The sequence below is a fragment of the Coenobita brevimanus genome, chromosome 63, assembly GCF_032717465.1.
Source record: "Coenobita brevimanus isolate Jiangsu-jjx chromosome 63, ASM3271746v2, whole genome shotgun sequence".
Lineage (NCBI taxonomy): Eukaryota > Metazoa > Arthropoda > Malacostraca > Decapoda > Coenobitidae > Coenobita > Coenobita brevimanus.
In genome coordinates this window covers 5,052,126-5,070,319 of record NC_137016.1, presented here as the reverse complement: position 1 = coordinate 5,070,319, position 18,194 = coordinate 5,052,126, and the positions used below count along the sequence as shown (strand labels likewise).

General features: G+C 42.2%; 1 protein-coding gene across 1 annotated transcript in view; it reads right to left on the bottom strand.

Moving 5' to 3' along the window:
- LOC145404287 (platelet-activating factor acetylhydrolase-like) overlaps positions 1-18,194 on the bottom strand; it is a 57,707-nt gene that overhangs the window by 21,537 nt on the left and 17,976 nt on the right. Inside the window, exon 6 of the mRNA XM_080275807.1 lies at positions 15,152-15,263. Coding sequence (XP_080131933.1) covers positions 15,152-15,263 — 112 coding nt within the window. The remainder of the gene's footprint in view (positions 1-15,151; positions 15,264-18,194) is intronic.

Below are 18,194 nucleotides of genomic sequence, written 5' to 3'. Positions count from 1 at the left end.
TGGCTTTAGGCCACTACACTCTACAAACACCCTTCTTACAGACCTTACACAGAGAGTTTTTGATGGCATGAATTCAGCTAGGCCACCACACAGAACGCTCCTAGTCACACTAGACATTAGCAAAGCTTTTGATGCCATCCCCTGCCACAACCTCATAAACAAAATACTCAACGCAAACATGCACAATAACACAAAAAGATGGCTGGCAAACCACTTAGCAGGCGGATGTGCACACGTAACATTTGCTGGTCAGTCTTCTAACATCAGAAACTTCACAAACGGCGTCCCCCAAGGATCTGTTTTGTCCCCTACACTCCTTAACCTATACATGCATGATGTACCCACACCCCACACACCACAGATACACATAGCTTCCTATGCAGATGATATAACACTTACATGTACGAACCAAAACGCAAACACAGCCGCACACATCATTCAACCTTACCTCAATACACTACACGAATGGCTCACCACAAATAGGCTCAAAATAGCCCCAGCCAAACCTACAGAGACTCTTCTCACAAACTGGACAGCAGAACACAGTCACATTCCACACCTCACTATAAAGGCATACAAGCACTCACCAACATATCAACACCCCCCTACCACACACACACACACACACACCCAAAATCCTAGGTGTAACATACAATACATCAATATCATTTAAACAACACATCACTAACATTAAAAATAAAATAACACCAAGACTCAATGCTCTGAGGTCACTTGCCTATACAACATTCGGACACAACAAAGAAACCACCACCGTAGTATACAAACAATACATACGTTCAGTGATGAATTATGCAAGCCCTGCCTGGGCTTCAAACCTCACCAAAACACACTATAACACTACAGACCATACAGAACAAGGCCCTAAAAATAATCACAGGCTGCACAGCTACTACACCCACAGACCACTTACATCAAGAAACCAAAGTCCTCAAAGTCAAGGATCATCTAGACATGAGAGGCACCCAGTTTCTTGCTGCAGCCTCCACAAACCCACAACATCCACTACAGTACATGGCAGCACATCCACCCACACCAAGGAACATCAAAACAACACCCAGCACACGATACCATGCACAAATACTGTCATCTCTCCCCCCTCGCCCACCTCAGACCAGCTTCCAGAAGCATATCCACACTCAGAGCACTCGCCGCTCCATTCAGTCACTTAAAGACAACACACAGCTGCATGCACGGCCTCCTGACATCCACCCTTTTGAATCCTATCTTCCTCGTGAGGAGAGGGTCCACCTGGCCAGGCTGAGATGTGGGCACCATCCAGCCCTCTTAAGCTACCAGAAGAGGCTGGATGACTCTGTTGCTGATGCCTGTCCAGGATGCTACACAGCACCCCATGCTATCAAGCACATTATGGTTGCACACAATCACCTACGGCAACAACACAACATACACTCTTTGAGAGCTCTGTGGGAAAGCCTGGTCTCGGCCGTGGCCTTCCTAAGGGACTCAGGGCTGTTCGGCCAGACTGCCTAGGGAACAACTACTACTATTACTACAACAAGGGGCTCAAGACTGACCCTTGATGCACACCAACACTCACAGAAAACTCATCACTCAAATCTCCATTAACTCTCACCTGAGTGCGAGCACCCACACAAATAGCCATAACCACTCTACCAGCCACTCTCAATCCCAAGCCTTCTCACTACCCACTTCACCTCCCTTGGGACTGTCAAAGACCTTCTCCAAACCAACAAAAACAATGTGCAGATCCATTTTCTTTCCTATATAGTTTTCTTGATGCTGTTGAACAATGAAAATGTTGTCAGTGGTCCCTTTGCCTGAGAATAAATAGTATGCGGTTCAGGGTCCACAAGTTTACACTCATTTTTTGCCTAAAACCTGGAAAATAACCCCTAAAAAGATTGGAGAGGCTGGATCAGCTGTCTGCACTGACTCTGTTACTCTTGATCATGAACCAGATGACCCTTTTCTCTCACATTTCTCCTAACTAACTTTGTGAGCCAGCATTGTTATCAATGTATTCTGTCTGTGAATATGAAATTCTCACAAGTAACCATTCCTAATCATCAGTTTCTGTTCTTGTGAACACAAAATTTCTCATAATATTTCTTGTTTTTTTGGTTAAGTTTACCATTAAATGCATTATTACCACTTCAGAGTATGTATTCTGAATTACTACCAGTCAAATTAAAAGCTTGTTTCTATCACTGGTAACTACAGAGATACGTTATAAGTGAGTGTGGAGTGCATAAAACATTATGTTTTGTGATGTCTGCATGCAGAAACCAGTCACCACAAGGCATGCCATCACCATAGTAACTGATACGTAGCTATCCAGTGACCTAATGCACTGGCTACCCAAATCTTCACTTTCACTTGCCTGTCTGGACAGCATAGTGTACTGACAGCAGTTTGGAGGGATTTAATGCTGTAAGACATTTTTATTATGCTAACAACAAAAACGATAAAACAGAATAAGGTAGAACTGCTGAAAAAACTGGCTCATGGTGTTCCTGTGTAGAAGTAATGCAATTTTATGGTACTGGTTCATCAGCTGTTTATGATATAAAGAAGCAAAGGGAAAATTAATGAAATACTATGCAGACAGTGATTAAAAAAAGCAAATGAACATAAGAAAACCTAAGAAAGATGGAAAAAGTACTGAGCATACTCAAGCGATGATGGAAGAGTTTCAGCAACACTGGAGTAATAAAGCGGACTTCACAGGCAACATGATAGGGAAGTAGGCTCAGGGTAACATGATTGGGAAGTAGGCTCACTAATTCCATAAAGAATTCAAGTTAGAATAGGAGTGTGATTACACTGGAGGACGGAGGGTCAGAGGTGTACTGCTGAATTATTATTATACATGATCTCCAGTGGTCCCTCTTGAATTATTACATGTGACATGAAACCTCCGTTAGTCTGGCAAAATGGTTCATCCAGCAAGGTTCTGGAACCATGAGTGCTGGAAAATCAATGTTGTACCTGTACATAAAGCAATACACTGCACTAAAAATTCCATTATTTTATTTTGACAGTTAACATACTGGTTTTTATCCTACTGGTTTTTATCCAAGTACTGCAAGCATGGTTTCATCATATGACGCACCTAGAGAGGAACCCTTTTGTCTGTTGGACAGATCCAATGTTTTGAAGTACTGAATGATGAATGAATGACAAAACTGATAACTTTACTTTTGATCTTTCCCATTTCTTTCCTTAGATCCTACACACTCCATTCATGACTGACATAGGTTAAAAAATTATAATAAAAATAATAATAATAATAATGAAATTCATCATCATCATCATCATCATCCGGACCTCCTTTCCCACGCTAGGGCAGGGTGAGGAGTAGCAACGTCCAGAAAGTCCAAGTCTGCCCAATTCAATGGGTCATGCTTCCATTCACTCATTATTCATGCCCACAGAACCCTGGCTCCATCAAACAGGCCCCCCCAAAATCACCATATTCTGTTGCTTCACATATACCTATCTCATAGTGTCACTCTGAACGCTGCCACGTTAAAAAAGTGTGCCAAATCCCTGGTTATGCGCTTCTTCGCACAAAATTCATCAAGCCAACTCGGTCTCTTGTCAGTCCCTAAGCCTAACCAACTTCATACCTCTCTTCCTTACATACTCATCCACCATATCCCTCCACCTTCTTCTTGGCCTACCTCACCTCCTCCCTCCTTCAGAGTTGCTCAGATATACCTTTTTCACCACTCTATTGTCATCCATTCTCTCCACATGACCAAACCATCTCAGTACACTCTCTTTGATTCTGGTGTCCACAGATTTCCTCACTCTGCATTTTTCATAAATCACATTATTCCATATAGTATCCACTCTCTGTACTCCACACACATTCCTCAGCAGTCCCATCTCCACTGCTCTCACTCTTGACTTTTCATTTTCATGCTACACCATTGTCTCACATCTGCACATTAATGCTGGCACTAACACTCCTTCATGTAAGCCTTGCACAGCAGCAACACTCAAGCCTCTGTTTTGCAACAAGGCCTTCATAGTACCACCTACTTTCCATCCTTGTGTCACTCTACTTTCCACATCTTTTGCACATTCTCCTCTCTTTTCTATCACTGTAACTGCGTATTTGAACTCACTCACCAATTTCAATCTCCCTCCATTCACTGTAACATCACACTGGGAATCATCTTCTCTGTCAATAACCATCACTTCACTCTTTTCTAAATTTACTTTACAGGCACAACATGTACAGACATCTACAAAACTCTGCACTGATCTACCATGCTCTTGTCTGGTATTTGCAACTAGCACTGCATCATCAGAATACAAAAAATCAGAGATATTCCATCCATCACCATTCATTACTGATGCCATCCTTCTCTCCATTACTCGTGTTTTTACTTCTCTTATCACCCCATCCATATATATATATATATATTAAACAACCACAGGGGCATCACACAACCTTGCCGCATGCCCACACTGATCATGAACCAATCACTTAGATGCCCATTTACCTTTACACATGCCTCACTACCATCATAAAAACTCTTGACGGCAACTAGCAGCTTATCATCTACACTGAACATGTGCAAAACCTTCTACAATGCTTCTCTGTCTACCTTATTGCATGTTTTTTCCAGATCCATAAATGCCATAAACACATAGTCCTTCTCATGTGCCTTGTCCACTATCTGTCTTACTGCAAATATCTGATCCACACTGAGGTGGTTTCGGCATGTGGGGGCATGTGGAGAGGATAAGGGATGATAATAGTGTGCGGAAAGTGAAAAGCACTAATATTATGGGTGGCGTTGCAAGGGACAGACCAAAAAAAAGACTTGGGATGGGGTCATTTAGTGTGACCTCGGAGTTAAGGGACTAAACAGGAGGCTGCTAGAGATTGAGCAGCATGGAGAGCCACCATTAGGTAACCAAGGCCGACGCATGCAAGCGTGTTGTAGCCCTCAAAAACGAAAACAAAAACTTCCTCTTCCACTTCTAAAGCCATGCCGTTCGTCACTAACTATGACTGCTGATCTCTTTCTTACTTTCTCTATAATAATTCTCCATATAACTTCCCTATCACACTCAATAGGCTTATGCCACGATAATTCTTGCACTCACTTCGCTCACCTTTATTTTAATACAGGGGTACAATCACTGCCTTTTTCCACTCCACTGGCACAATTTCACTCATCCATACCTTCTTACATATCTCAAACAATCACTTCATTCTGCTCTCTCTACTACACTTAATCATCTCTGCATACACCTCATCAACCCCAGTTGCTTTCCCATTTTTCAGCCGCTTCACAGCGTTCTTCACCTCTGCAAATGTCACATTTCCTGGCACTGCATTCCTTCTCTGTACACCCCCAACCCTGATCATGTTGCTTTGCTCTCTCCATTCCCATTCACTAGACTTTCAAAATATTCTTTACATCTGGTCCTTACTTCATTCCCAGGGGTTAATGATCTTCCACTTACATCCTTCACACTTTCACATTTCTTTCCACTGTTATTTCTACATTCTTGCACCTATTTCCAGAATAACTTCCTATTTTCAGAGTCCTGTAATCTGTACTCATTTTTCTTCCTAGATCATCATTTACCTCCTCCTTTTTTCTCTTCACTAGACTCTTTATGTGCTTCTTGATCTCAATATATTCATTTCTTATTTCAACTGAATCCCTGTCCTGTATCCACTCTAGCCACTACTTCCTCTTTTCCTCCACTTTTCCTTCCTCTTTTCCTCCACTTTTCCTCCACCGCTAATACAATTAATAATTATCATCATCATCATCATCATCATCATCCGGACCTCCTTTCCCACCCAAGGGCAGGGTGAGGAGTAGCAATGTCTAGACAGCCCAAGTTTGCCAATCCATTGGGCCATGCTACCATTCACTTATCATTCAAGCCCCGGGAATCCTGGCTCTATCGGATACGCCAAAAACATTCACCGCATTCTGTTGCTTCACATAAACGTATCCAATAGAGTCTATGCATATATATATATATATATATATATATATATATACAGTATATATATATATATATATATATATATATATATATATACAGTATATATATCTTTATATATCATCATCATCATTACCTGGACCTCCCTTCCCACCCTAGGGCAGGGTGAGGAGTAGCACGTCCAGACAACCTAAGTTTGCCCAATCCAATGGGCCATGCTTCCATTCACTCATCAAGCACTCAGAATCCTAGTTCCATCTGATATGCCGAAAATATCCACCACATTTTGGAGCTTTACATGAATGTATCCGATAGAGTCAATTCGGATGATGTCACATTAAAAAAGGGTGCCAAATCCCTGATCATGTACTTCTCACAACATTCATCCAGCCAGCTCGATCTCATCAACCCCCGAGACTCACCGACTTCCATACCTCTCCTCCTTACACACTCATCCACCATATCCTTCCACCTTCTCCTTGGCCTACCTCTCCTTCCTCCTTCATATTCACGCAAATATACCTTTTCACCACTCTATTGTTATCCATTCTCTCCACATGACCCTATTATCTCAGTACACTCTCTTCGATTCTGGTGTCCACAGACTTCCTCACTCCACACCTTTCATGAATCACATTATTTCATATCCTATCCACTCTCTGTACTCCACATACATTCCTCAGCAGTCCCATCTCCACTGCTCTTAATCTTGACTTTTCATTTTTATGCACACCATAGTCTCATATCCATATGTTTAAGTTGGCATTAACACTCCTTCACGTAAGCCTCATGCAACTGCAACACTCAAGCTTCTGTTTCTTATCAAGGCCTTCATAGCACCAGCTACTTTCCTTCCATGTGTCACTCTAGTTTCCACTTCTTTTGTGCATTTTCCTCTCTTTTCTATCACTGTACCCAGGTATTTGAACTCTCACCAATTCCAGTCTCTCCATTCACTGTGACACTGGGATTCACTTTCACTCTCAATAACCATCACTTTACTCTTTTCTACAATTACTCTCAAGGCACAATGCTCACAGACATTAGCAAAAGTCTGCACTAGTCTACCAAGATCTTATGAGGCATCTGCAAGTAGTACTGCATCATCAGCATACAAGAAATTTGAGATATTCCATCCATCACCATTCATTACCAAAGCCATCCCTCTCTCCATTACATGTGTTTTTACTTCTCTCAGCACCCCATCCATATACAGTATATATTGAACAACCATGGGGACATTACACAATCTTTTTGCACACCCACACCGATCGTGAACCATTCACTTAGATGTACATTTACCCTTACATATGCTACACTACAATTATAAAAATCTTGATGGCACCTAGCAGCTTATGATCTACACCGCATATGAGCAAAACCGTCTACAATCCTTCTCAGTCTACTTTTTTGTATGATTTCTCCAGATCCATGAATGCCATAAACACTTCATAGTCCTTCTCACAAGCCCTCTCCACTATCTGTCTTACTGTAGAAATATTTGATCCACACATCCACTACCACTCCTAAAGCCATCCTGTGTATCACTCACTAGGACCTGATATATCTCTTACTTTCTCTATAATAACTCTTCCATATACCTTCGCTACCACACTCAATAAACTTATGCCACAATAATGCTTGCACTCACTTTGCTCACCTGTATTTTTGCACAGGGGTACGATCACAGTCTTTTTCCACTGCTGACACAGTTTCACTCATCCAAGCCTTTTTACATATCTCTAACAAGCACTTCATTCTGCTCTCCCCATTGGCCTTAATCATCTCCGCATACACCCTATCAACCCCAGCTGCTCTCCCATTTTTCAGCTGCTTCACAGCGTTCTTCACCTGTGCAAGTGTTACGTCTCCTGGCACTGCATTCCTTCTCTGCACACCCTCGAAACCAATTATGTTTACAGCCACTCTGCTCTCTATTCCCATTCATCAGGCATTCAAAAAATTTTTTCCATCTGGTCCTCACTTCATCCTCAGGGGTTAAAAATCCACCACTTACATCCTTCACACTTACACATTTTTTTCCACTGTCACTACTACATTTCCACACCTCTTTCCAGAATAACTTCCTGTTTTCAGAGTAATCTGCATTAATTTTCTTCCTAGATCATCATTTACCTCCTCCTTTTTCCTCTTCACTGATCTGTTTCTGTGCTTCTTGCTCTCAATATATTCAGTTCTCATAGCAACTGAACCCCTGTCCTGTAACCACTCTAACCACTTCTTCCTTTTTTCCTCTACTACTCTCTTGACCTCTTCATCCCACCATGCCACACCTTTCTTATTTGTTGTTCCTCTTGCCACACCACACATGGCTTTAGCATTCCTAACTAAGCAATCCCTATATGCATTCCACAGGCTCTCCAGATCCATTTAATCCCAATTCACTGATTCTAACTCCTCTCCTACTTTGGTCCTGTATTCATATGCCATTTCTTTGATCCTCAGCTTCTTGACTTTCTGTCTTTCTCCCTGACTGCTCCTCTCTCTCTTGGTCCACCTCACTCCTCTCAGCTTGATCTTGCATACTACAATCATATGATCTGACAGACCTCCATACTGTACTCTCACGGCCCTTGTATCAGCAACCATTCCAAGCATCAACGATAATCAATTAGGCTCCTTTCAACACGATCCCCGTTCCCTCTATACCATGTACATCTAAGTACATCTTTATGTTTGAAATAAGAGTTACAAATGCACAACCTCAATTCCTGACACATATCCCTTCAGTCGCTTCCCATTATCATTTTCTCCTGATACTCCATTACAACCCATTATGTCATCCTCAGGACCAGTGCCTACTCTTCCATTCAAATCGCCCATAATGATCATTTTATAGCTCTTGGGCATTTCTCCCAGTGCTTCTTCCAGCTCATCCAAAACCTTTCTCTCTCTCACTCCTGTAACAAAAATAATAATAACTTCGGTAATAGTAATAAAATAATAACAGTTACAATAATAATAAAAATTACAATCATCAGCAACAATATTTTGGACCATAAAGAAAGGAGTGTTTGGGCAAGGGCTATATGGTTACCATCCAGGGCAGTAAATTGTCTCCTGTGATACAGAAAGCTGTTTGGCTTCTTAGTCAGTGTAGAGTCACACACACACACACACACACACACACACACACACACACACACACACACACAAGACACGAGAGTGAAAGGACGTGCCTGTGCAATGCTCTGCACCGGGCCAATCTCGGCCCTCAAATGGCTATACCTAAAAAGTATCTTTATATGAGTCAAGCTAAGTACTAGGTCCAACTAAATAGTGTTCTAATATAAAAGAGAAAGTTTAAGTAAAAGTGTTGTTCCAATAACACAATAGAACGAAGTAGGAAGCAGCGCAGAACAAGCAAATCAGCTGTTTCAGTGTTGACTGAATAGTCTGTGACATAGAAGCTTTCTGTTAGTACCAGAAGATGATCAGCATCTTTAGCAAATCAACTCTGGAAGGAGTTAAGAAAAGGGACAAAGGTAGAAAGCAGGAATATGATTTCTACCAGGAACTGGTGGAAATGGAGACGCATAAGAAGCTGGTAGAACGAGTGTACAGATTAGTGAAGGCATTTCAGAGTGAAACAGATGAAATTAAGAAGCAGTTGCACATACAGAAAGAAAATTAAAATTTAGTAATGGAGATTAATAAGAAAGACACAACAATAGATGAATTATCAGTTGAGATGGGTGCACTTAGAAGATTAGTGAAATGGCAAGCACAGTTGTCAACCACGAGAGTATTATAGAAGAGTTCAGAAATGATACAGAGACAATAAGGCAGGCAAGCACTCTGACAGATCATAGCAGTGATACTGAGGAGAAGATAACCCAGGTAAATGAAGTGATGCAAAGCTACAAAAATGATGTGGAAACCATATATGCTGGTATAGTGAAAGTAAAGAAAGATTTAGAAACAAGATCGAAGAAAACAGCATTAAAAAGGAAGGGAAGAAAATAATCCAGAACATTTCAAAACAGGTCAAAGATTCAGCAGACATTAACAAATCTATAGTAATCACTGGTATAGAGGAGGAAGAAATAAAAAACAAGATTTTGAGAGAAAAAAAGGAGATGGCAAATGTAATGAACATATTGAAGGGTCAGAGGAAATCTGTAGTAGAGACATAGAAAAACTGAATCTACCTACACTACAAGAGAGAAGGAAAAGAGGAGACATGATTATGCTATATAAATGCATATCAGGGAAGGAGAAAATAAACATAAATGATTACATAACCTATGGGGATGCATCAGCAAGAGGATACTGCAAAAAACTGCATAAAAAGAGATGCGATAAAGACTTAAGGAAATCTAGTTCCCAAATAGTGCAACTGATCAGTGGAATGCACTACCGAATGAAAGTGTGCCAAAACAATTCATAAATTTAAGGATATGTACGATAAAACTGGTTTAAGACAAGGGACAGTACAAGCTTGACTCATTCCTGTAAAGATACAATTAGGTAAGAACACACACACACACACACGCACACACACACACACACACACACACACACAGAAAGAGAGAGAGACAGAGAGAGAAAGAGAGAGGGGGGGATTACATCGACTGAATGTATGACAGGTGCCTCCACCTACGACAAAATAATAACAATAACAAGAATAATAATGAACAAAAACAATGATGCCAATCACGACAATGAGAGTGATGATGATGACAGTAAAATTAATGAGAAATGGGAAAGAACACTTGGGACAAATTACACAAATACCTGTAAAGCTGGAGGATGCAGAGTTGTACAAAATTATGAAATAGCTTAAAACAAATATGTTTTTTGGGGATGCTTTTAATTTTGAAGTAAAATTAATCAACAAGAGCCCAATAGCATTAATTCAATACAATCAATAGGATAGCCTGGTTAAAACAATACTGCCTATTCTATACATGAAATACACCACTCCTACATCTTAAGGGGATTGGCCTGTTGAAAATAGCCAAAAATGGCGGGTCCGGGCAAAGCTGTGTTATACCCATATAAATAATCCTTCAACATTCCTTCAAATGCCTGTGAAATATTACTGCTGAAAACTGAGTAAAACTTACGTGGGTTGTCTGGAAGTGGTACAAGACAGGGTGAGTGGGTGGGGCCTATAAAATGACCGCATAAGATCACATACCCCCAAGAAAACTGTCAGGAATCGGAGTAAGAAGGGCGCAGACAATGAGAAAGACTACAGTGGTGGGGCCTTCTGAGTCAACTTGGAGACGATGAGGCCAACTACAATGTTGGGGACGTCTCAGTACAGGATGGAGACGAGGCAGACTTCGTTCTTGGGGCCTTCTGAGACACCTTGGAGACGATGACGCCCACTAGAGTGTTTGGCCCTTCCAAAAAACAGCATGGAGACAAGGCAGACTACAGTGTTGGGGCATTCTGAGACACCCTGGAGACAACGAGGCAGACAACAGTGATGGGGCATTCTGAGACACCTTGGAGACAACGAGGCAGACAACAGTGTTGGGCCCTTCTCAGTAGACCAGCTGGCAACAATGTGTTCTCAAACTTTTTTGATAAGCTCAGTACCTATTGGCTGTAAAAGGTTCCTTGATATACCAATCGAAACAGCATAAAAGTTCTATGTGGTATCCCAGGCAGTCTATTCTACTCCCCCCATTCATGCACGGCATGTTTGCAAAGTTGGGGAAACTTTGAGGGCTGTTTTCTCGAAATGAAATTTAGTGACCTTTCAGGTCGATAAGCTCATTTATTATTGGTCATGCAAGGATCCTTTATATACCAATCAAAAACACATAAAAAGTTCTGTAAATTCAACTCGTCAAATTTATATGCTCCTCCCCATTCATGCACAGCATCTCTTCAAAATCTGATTAGGAGGGAACTAATTTTACCTAATTTCCCCATCACCTAGTGTCATAATTAGATATGAAATTACAATTACAAGTTTCATTTCAAGACACACCTTCTGTGAGTTGGGTGAACACCAAAAATAGATGATACAAGGCATTTTTTAGGACTACATCAATTTTTAGCAATGGTATTCAGTTTACCCTAATTTGTAAGTACAGTAGACTCGCACAGTGCACGTCATCGCAGTGCGCATTTCGCCTTGTGCACGAGTGACCAAAAATCATAACCAAAAACCCTATAATGCGCGAGTTTACCGCACAGAACGCGAGGCAGAGGCAAGGAGTGGCTCAAAAATGCCATTTTCTACTAGTGTGCAACCACCCCTCACACTGCGCGTCACGTGTCGTCATGTTGATGCACAGAAATTCCTGGGCATTTTACTGCGCAGCTTGGGGTACAAGGGAGCAGGCGCGCCATAACAGTCCTGGCTCGTGCACTGTGCGGATCCACTCTCTGCAGCTAATCTGTCGTGAACAACGTGTGGTGTTTTTTGTGCTGCCTGTACTTCGCCACACCATGGCTCCAACCCCAAGAGTTAAGAAACTTCTGACACGCGCCACCAAGTTCAAGATCATTAAGATGAAGGAGGAGGGTCAAGGAAACACGGCTATCGGGAGAACCCTGGGACTGGCTGAATCTACAGTGAGAACTGTGTGGAAGAACCGTGAAGCCATAATGGCTGTAGTGAAGACATACGGTGCCTCCGACCTAGACGGCCGTTCGCGGGTGGGAAATCGTGCTATGATACTAATGGAGCGCTATCTTGCCATCTTCATAATGCGGAAAGAAAAGGAAGGTGTTCCACTCAATGGAAGATTTATTCGGAACCAAGCTCAGCTCTTTTACAAGGCTGCATCTCGAACGTTAAAAGTGGAAAAACCTTTCAGGGCATTGGTTGGATGGCTGAACCGTTTTCTCAAGAGCAAGGAACCCTGTTACGTAAAAGTGTCTAGTGAACGTGCCTCTGCCGATGAGCTGGCCGCGAGAGACTATCCTGCGATATTTAAAGCAATTATTGAAGAGGGACAGTACACCAAGGACCAGATCTACAACATCGATGAAATGTCGTTATATTACAAGGCCATGCCAAAATCAACTTACATTGCTAAAAGACAGAAACAAGCCCCTGGTCGTAAGCTCCAGAAGTGTAAGATGACGGTAATGTTCGCCGTAAACCTGTCTGGGAGCCACAAGATGAGGCCAGTTGTTGTACACACAGCTTCACATCCAAGGTGCTACAAAAACCTCACGAACATGGATGCAAGTGGCACGTATTGATACAAGTCCGTAAGTGGTTGGATGACCGGGAACATTATGGCAGACTGGTTAACGAGGCGGTGTGTCCCTGATGCGAGGGCCAAGTATCGGGAACTGGGCATTCCATTTAAGATGCTCCTTGTGCTTGATAACGCACCAAGTCACACTCCATACCTGGAAGATCTGCACAAGGATTGTCGTGTTGTGTTTCTGCCACCCCGCACAACGTCACTAATGCAGCCACTCGATCAAGAACTAATCGCCACAGTGAAGCATTTCTACCATAAGCAAGTGTACGACTACCTACGCAGGAAGACCGACACACAAGAGGAGCTTCATGCCCTACAAGAAGATCACGACGAAGACCTTGATGAGGCATCTGCTCCCGTTCCATCTCCACCAGCACCTGTATCCCGACCTACCACAGATCCCATGACTGTTGAGGCATTTTGGCGTAACTTTACAGTGAAGGATGCAGTTGAATTTCTCCTTCAAGCCTGGCACCAGATTACACCTGCAACAGTGAACCATGCGTGGCGAATGCTCGTGCCTCATCTATGCATCACCCAGGAGACGGCCATTCAACCACTGGCCGATGCTGAGGCAGCAACATTGACAGCAGCACAAGCTGTACCAGGTTTCGAGGACGTTACATTGGTGGACATACAAGAAGTGCACGCTGCTACTGAGGAACAGCCTCCCGAGGAAGTGTTGCAACGGATAGATGAGGCTGACGCAGAGCCCGACGCCAGACAGAGTCAAGTTGAGCAGCCTAGAGTGATGGAAGGCAGGACTGAGCTGTGTATGTCAAACATTAGCAAGATCCTTGCTGCCGTGGATAAGCTCAAGGAAGAGGTGAAGGAACAGGAAGTGAGCAACCTAAGAACGGAGGAACTTCTGGTTGATATCGACAAACTCTTCCGTTTCTACACAGACAGGCACAGGGAAGAAATAAACAGGAGAAGACAGACGCTCATAACAAGCTACACACAGCAGGCTCAAGTTGGTGAAATTGCGGAACCATCGACATCGTCTGCTCCTGTTCCCTATTGAGGATGAAGAGGATGCAACGTCAGAAGTGTCAGCATTGGACTTTGAAGGGTTTATGGCCGAAGTGAGTGACTTTGATGCTCCTGGGGAAGGTGATCAAGAGGAGTCTGCGGAGGGAAGTGTTAGTGCGGTGGGAGATGCGGTGGGGAGTGCGGCGCTGCAAGTGTTGCCGTGCCTCGGAACCCCTGTTATTTAAGGTCATCAGGCCTGTTGTCTACTGTTGTTAAGGTGACTACCCATATTTTTGTTATTGTAGCTATAGCTTTAGTACAATGTCTGAAACATATGACCTTTATTATGTCTCTAAGGGCCAAAAAATGTCCAGGTATGAGGGGGTACCGCCCATATGTAATTATTCCCATAAGATTATGTATTCCTAGTACGCGAATTCCCAGTGCACAAGCTCGTGCACTGCCCAATCTCTCGCGCACTGTGTGAGTCCACTGTACTTCGAAAACTAACCTACGGATTTTCAATTGTGAGGTACCCATCATTATCTCTAATAGTCCTCTGTATGTGTGCCAAATCTCATTGAAATCGGACAAAATATCCTGGCACATTCAGAGTACCAACAGGACGATCCCCTTAACTGAATATCAAATTCTTCAGCCAATTAACTCTTTGATTTTGTGGAGTTAACCTGCGACCTGAATAAAACAGTCTGCTATAAACTGGAATAAAACAACGTTCTTATTCATGATCAAAATGTTAATCTTGATAATTTTTAACACTTTTAGTGGTGCAGGCTTCTCCAGACAATAGAAAATAAGTTGATATCAGCCAAAATATAACGGAAAGAAGGAATTTCACAGGTAAAGGGTTGACAATGAATACACATGCATTAATGTACAGTATTAATTTCTAATGCATTCATTATTTTTTCTTAACTAATACAAAGCAATCACTGACACATCCAGCAAAATAAATGCTTATGCAATAATACCTGTTGATTCCTAAGGTCATACTCCTTCATGTCTGGAGGGAGAGCTTTGAAGAGTAAGTACTCTCTCTCTCCTGCATCATTTAATGTGAAGCTGGCACATGCAGACAAATCTCTGTGAAAAATATAAAAATGGTTTCATTGACAGTGTACAGGAAAGGTTACTTACAACCACTACCTTTCAAAAAACATATAAACTGTAGTAATCTGATAACACTACAGAGATAAAGTAAGCAATCTATTTATTAATGATGTTTATCAGTTATCGATACATTATAATAACAGCAAAATAAATTAGTTTTCGTTTTTTATTTCTAGTACATCAACACATGATCCAAGGCCAAAACTCAACATAGTAATCAAATATAATCAATCAATTAATCAAATATCAGCACGCTTCCTTCTATATGAATCACCATATTGAGGTTGGTCATGATACTGTAGCAGCAACTGAAAAAATACACCTGGATCAAGAAAAGCTGCCTTTAACCAATATGTTAGTGATGCTAAGCATCATCACCAGAACACTCCCACCTACACAATTCTGAGTGTTTTATTTCCATAGCATAACAAGCATTGCTAGGACTACCCCCAGGAGGGGATTAAGAGGAAATTACTTCATTAGGGGTAAGTAGAGTAATCACTCCCTGGGGGACAAAATAGTGGGGAGCAATTGCTCCTCAGGGTAAGGGGGTATTCAACCCATCGGGGTAGGGGGAATATTTACTCCCTAGCTCTTTTCTCCCAGTCATAATTAATCCTCCTTCCCCTCCAGAGAACAATAACCTCAAGGAATTAATTACTCCCTTTAACCCTCAGCAGCAATAATTACACTAGGGAAGCAATTCATTATGTAACAACTGATGAATTGCTTGTGGAAGCTGCAGTTATGGAGAAAGGGGAGGGTTTTTCTGGGAATGGAAGAAGGCTGGTAACAAAGAGGAATACTTGGCTGCCAAGCACTGGGTTAGAAAAGAGGTTTACAGGGTGAAGTCTGAGTCACAGACACTTTTACTTGACAACCTAAATCATGCGGAAAGGAAGAGTATGATATTTAAGGTGGCACATCAGATGATGAAGGAGAATAGGGATATCATAGGTGAGCAGTGTGTGAAGAATGAAGATGGAAGGGTAGTGGTGAACATCGGGGACATTAAAGCTGCTTCTGTGAGTGGGGCAATAGGCAAGATGCAGGTGGGGAAGGAATCTGGTGTAATCTGGGTTGGCTGCTGATGTTCTGTCTCAGGAGATATAGGAGTGGAGTTAGTCACTGACCTGATAATTATGATTACATATGAATGTGTTGGCCCAGATGACTAGCTGAAGAGTTTAACTGTATATGTGTACAAGGGGAATGGTGATGCCCTGGTAAGAAGAAATTATAGAGACATACAGCTTTTAGACTAGATAATGAAGGTAATGGAAAAAGTTCGAAACAGTATGATTAGAGAATGAGTGAATACTGATGAGATGCAGTTTGGGTTTATGGCAGGCAAAGGGACCACTGATGCCACATTCATTGTTCGACAGCTTCAGAAAAAATATATAGGAAAGAAGAGGGATCAGTACTTTGTTTTTGTTGATTCGGAGATGGCCTCTGAAAGAGTCCCTCGAGAAATGGTGAAGTGGGCAATGAGAAACTTGGGATGGATGAGTGGCTGGTTTGCATCGTTATGACCATGTATGTCAGTGCTCATACCCATGTAAGGGTGAATGGAGATTTGAGTGATGAGTTTTCTGTGAATGTTGGTGTGCACCAGGGGTCAGTTTTGAGCCCCTTGTTGTTTATCATGTACTTGAAGCCCCCTCACCTGACTTCAGAAATGGACTCCCATGGGAGATGTTGTATACTGCTAATGCAGTGTTGACTGCAGAGAATGAAAGGGAGGCAGAGGAAAGATTGAGCAAGTGGAAAGATGGTATGGGCAACAAGTGCTTAAGAGTAAATGTAGATAAAACAAAAGTGATGGTATCTAGGGCTGGTGGTAGTACTGTCAAAGAAGAGGGAGAGTGGCCATGTACGATTTGCAACAGGGGTGTGGGAAGTAATTCCATCTAGTACAGTGTCTGTGATAAGTGGGTGCATAAAAGATGTAGTGGTACTAGAGGTAGACTGCACGATAATCCTGATTTCAAGTGTGCAGTGTGTCAGGGAGTGCAGGTGGAGATTGTCAGGCGTGAAAGGACTGAACTTGCTGGCGAGTCGCTTGAGTGTGTGGAATTCTTTTATTTGGGAGACATGTTATGTGCTGGAGGTGGGGCTGGAGCTAGCTCTGTGACTAGAGTGTGGAGTCTCAGGGAGCTGTTGCCCCTCCTGACATTGGGAGGGCTCTCCCTCCATGCTGAGGTATCTTTGTATGCAGCATGTGTTAAGAGTGTAATGCTGTATGTTAGTGAGACTTGGGCTGTAAAGGAAGAAGATATTTGCAGGCTCAAATGCACAGAAAAGAAACTGATTAGGTGGATGTGCAGTGTATCCTTGAGTGTGAGGCCTTGGAGGGGATGGGTTTACGATGGATGAGTTGACGGGTAGGATCGGACTGGAGTGTATTAGTGTTGTGATGAGAAGAGGTAGATTGAAATGGTCTGGGCATGTGGAGAGGATGGGGGATGACAACTTGGTGCAGAAAGTGTAAAGTGTTTAATGTTTAGGGTAGGGTTGTGAAAGGCAGACCAAAAAGGACCTGGGACGAGGTCATTGAATGTGACCTCAGGAAGAAGGGACTGAAAAGGGAAGCTGCCAGAGATCAAGCAGCATGGAAAGCCACAATTAGGCTACCAAGGCTAACGCATGCAAGCATGTTGGAGTCTTCAAAAACGAACGAGTGAATGAACGATATATACAGTATATATATATATACTGTATATATATATATATATATATATATATATATATATATATATATATATATATATATATGTACATATATATATATATATATATATATATATATATACAGTATATCTTTATAGTAATCCCCGTACTATCCGGACGCCCACTTTCCAGACACCCCACTTACCGGACATTTTGGACCCAGGATTCGAT